Below are 3,562 nucleotides of genomic sequence, written 5' to 3'. Positions count from 1 at the left end.
AGAGAATGCGGGCCACACACAATCAATACTCACTTTGCGTTATCGCGACATTCGCAGCTACGTCTCTGCTTCGAACTTCCTCACGGCTCTTCAGCCCCAGAACCAACTGATCCTTGGAGTGGCATTGCATTCGGCCACGTTGGATTTGTCAAAGCCGACGGTGGGTGGCCTTCTCGATCGCTCCGGTCTTTTGTTTGGGGTGCGCATCTCGTGCAGTGAGGAAGAGACATCATCATATTCACCCAAATAGTTGTGTTATTAGGCGATGAGCAACCTCTATCTAGCTCCTAAGCGCGACCACATTGTCTACATTGATGTGTCTTGCCAAATCTCGCGCCATCGGGCACGTGCAAAAACCCCTAACCTTGTGCCTTTGCTCCATCGCCGACTGTCCCAAACTCCTTTTATTTCGGTCCAAATATAAAGACAAACCGCAAGTAATTTTACTCGTTTCAGCCCGGAAAAGCTCAGCTGTCGCGTTAGGCGGCGGTATTGGATGATGCTAGTAGGAAGCAGCCTTGGTTATTTGAGGCGCCGAGCCCCATCCGGCGGCGGGTGTATCCTCCCCTCCGTCATGTCCACTACCCACCTCATCGAGGGCGACTACGACCGGCCTGCGTGGGCCGTCTTTGCTCCTGTGTGTGCTAGCTAATGTGCTGGTTGTCAAGTGCTGCCATATAAATGGCTGTATTGGCTCCCTCCTCGCTCACAAGGCCGCCTCGATGCACCGTCATTTACCGTAGAATCCTTTATGATTGATAGCCGGGCAGCCAAGTCCCCGCATACATCTAATTCCTCTGCTTCGATAATCCACAAACCCCGGTTCACGTCGTAGGCCCTCCACAGACCGCGAAGCCAGTCCATGCAAGGGGGTATCCGGTGCTCCTCAGCGCGCATTAAACAAGAATTTAAGCTCACTAACGCCCAAACGACCAATCTTCATGCTCTCCGTCTCGTCGAGCGCCGCCTCCACAATCTCCTTCTTCTTGTTCTGGAGTGCCACGATGCGGTCTTCTACTGTCTCCTGCGTCAGGATTCGATACACCTCTACTTCCTTCGGCTGCCCTATGCGGTAGGTCCGGTCAATGGCTTGCATTTCAATGTACGGGTTCCAGAAGGGATCCATGATAATGACGCGACTCGCGGCCGTGAGGTTCAGGCCTGCATTGCCGGCGCGGAGGGACACGAGCATGACATTGCACTCGGGCAGGTCTCTGAATGCTTTGGCTGCTTTACTGCGTTCTTCCCCGGTCATGCTGCCGTCGTACCGAATGGGCTTTTCTGGGAATTGCTCATGCCACATGGCCACTTCCAGGAGATCTAGGAGCAGCGTCCACTGGGAAAAGATGATGGTCTTTTCGCCGGTTTCTCGGATTTCTCTGAGCAGCTTCATGCATTCGGTGACTTTGGCTGCTGGCATCCATGTCTTGCGTAGGTACGTCATATATCGCTTATATGCTTTGTGGTTCTTGGCTGCCTCTAGACGAAGGCTCTTGAGCATGGATGGCTTCACGTCTGGCTTCTTCTCTTTGCCTTTTCCCTTCTCTTTGCCTTTATCCTTAGTCTTCTTAGTCTGTTTTCGCGCTTTCGTGTCACTTATTCTTAGTCTTCTTAGTCTGTTTTCGCGCTTTCGTGTCACGGGCGGAGACCTCCTTTGTTAGCTCGTCGATGTCGGCAAGCTCATCGTCGTCATAGACAATAAATCCTTTAAGATTCCCTTTGCTGTCAATTTCATCTGAAGGATACCCGCCTTCTGAGCCGTCTTCTTCGTCCTCGCTAGAGACATCGTACTCTGGTTCGATTTTCGTCGACGATTCCAGAGTGTCCGGCATGTGGACTTTCTTGAACAAATCATAAGTGAAACATTTTCTTGGCTCGAAAACACCTCGACACACAGGGCATTTAGCCTTGTCACTCTCGTTGCCTTCGTGGAGATTTTGCGCGATGGCACTGTCTACGATGCGAGATAGACAATCCTGGCAACTATCATGACCACAGGGTACGAAGAATGATGGCGACTGTACTGCATCATAGCATATGGGGCATTCAAACGCTTCAACACCCTTGATTCTCTCTACAATAGTTGCATCCAGTTTCTTGACTAGTTTCTCCACCTCCTCATCCGCGATGGGTTTGGCTGTGTCGTCGACGTCCAAATTGAGGTGAGGATGACAGCATGCTTGCCGAAGTCGAAGAAGCAACACGAGAATGTTGGAATAATTCTTCCCCACACTCCCCTCTCGAAGATACTTGCTGAAAACCACTTGGGCCTTCTCCTCAAGTTGTTTGTAAAAGTCGCGCTCGTCCACGGATAGCTCGGCGTATACGATATGTTCCCTCTTCGGAGGAAGTTGCAAGATGGGCTTGCCATCTAACTTGGAGTCCTTCTTTCGGCGTAGCATTATTGCTTTGAGTAGTGCTCGAAGCTTGTTCATGGCAATGCTCCTAGGGTCGCCGTACTGGCCGAATAATGTGCCAAAAGTCTATGTGGAGATTAGCCCAAATAGTCAAAATCCACACGCGAATTCTGATGGCTCACCTGACGGAAGTCCTCCCAGGCATTATACGGCCTAATACGCAGGAATTTTAGGAGGGAATAGAGCTCGAGAATGCCGTTCATCATTGGGGTGCCAGTCAAACACCACCTATAGGTCGCTCTTAAGCTGTGACAAGCTTTTGCCGTTTGGGTATTCCTATTTTTGATGCATTGCGCTTCGTCCAATATGATGCGGTGGAAGACAGCTTTCTCTGGATGTAGCAGCGGAAACTTAGCCATACAAGATTTATCATTCCAGTCGATGTTCCTATCTTTGTTTTCCTGAATGAACTTCTCACGGCGCTTGAGTTCCTGTGCCAAAGTGCCATAGGTGGTGAGCACAACGTCGTGCTTCAGGAGCTCATAGGTGGTCGTTTTTTTGCTGTGATACACAAACACCGAAAATTTATGCGCAAGCTTGGTCTTCTTGTACAATTCCTCTTCCCATTGTCGAATCAGCGAAAGAGGGCCAATGATTAAGTTTGTCTGCACTGTACGTAAGCGAAGTGTCTGGAGATAGCGGTGAAATTATACGCAACTCACCTTTGGACGAGATTTGGACTGGTTGGAAAGCATGAGCGACAGGGTGGAAATTGTCTTGCCTAGTCCCATGTCGTCGGCCAAGATACCACCCTTATTAGTGCCTTCTTCCATTTGTTTCATCCAGGCAAGAGCAACTTCTTGGTGGCGGTAGAGGGGGTACTTAAGCCCAGGCGGACCAACACCACGATTATGCTCTGGAATATCTACATCAGGACGAATATTCGCCAATAAGTCATCCAGCTCCTTTCCCGTCACAGGCGACTCATGAGTATCATCTGAGAGTACATTCGCCAGACGACTAGGCAGTGGATTGCCAAATGTATCAAGCCCATTTGTGAAATCAAACATGCTAGTTTGTCCGATAATGTTTGCAATACTAGAGCCGCTATTTCGTGGCGGCGTTGAAACCCCATTGAAAGGAACTCTCGACGGTGGGAGAGGCTGAAAGGCATTTCTGAGTGCCGGGTTCGAAAACCGGTTTCT

At 50.0% G+C, this 3,562-nt stretch overlaps 2 protein-coding genes across 2 annotated transcripts in view; one reads left to right on the top strand and one right to left on the bottom strand.

Moving 5' to 3' along the window:
- MAA_00414 (restless-like transposase) overlaps positions 1-250 on the top strand; it is a gene marked incomplete at both ends in the record, with an annotated part of 2,205 nt that extends 1,955 nt beyond the window's left edge. The window contains one exon of the mRNA XM_007818412.2: positions 58-250. Coding sequence (XP_007816603.2) covers positions 58-250 — 193 coding nt within the window. The remainder of the gene's footprint in view (positions 1-57) is intronic.
- Positions 251-886: 636 nt separating this feature from the next.
- MAA_00413 (RING-13 protein) lies at positions 887-3,427 on the bottom strand (the record flags this gene model as incomplete). Its single annotated transcript, XM_007818411.1, has 4 exons — positions 887-1,573; positions 1,650-2,483; positions 2,540-3,022; positions 3,080-3,427. The coding sequence occupies 4 exons, from the start codon at positions 3,425-3,427 to the stop codon at positions 887-889; spliced, it is 2,352 nt and encodes a 783-aa protein (XP_007816602.1).
- Positions 3,428-3,562: the final 135 nt, after the last annotated feature.

The sequence above is a fragment of the Metarhizium robertsii genome (genome assembly GCF_000187425.2).
Source record: "Metarhizium robertsii ARSEF 23 chromosome Unknown MAA_Scf_3, whole genome shotgun sequence".
NCBI classification, from domain to species: Eukaryota; Fungi; Ascomycota; class Sordariomycetes; order Hypocreales; family Clavicipitaceae; genus Metarhizium; species Metarhizium robertsii.
This window is presented reverse-complemented; position numbering and strand designations above follow the sequence as displayed.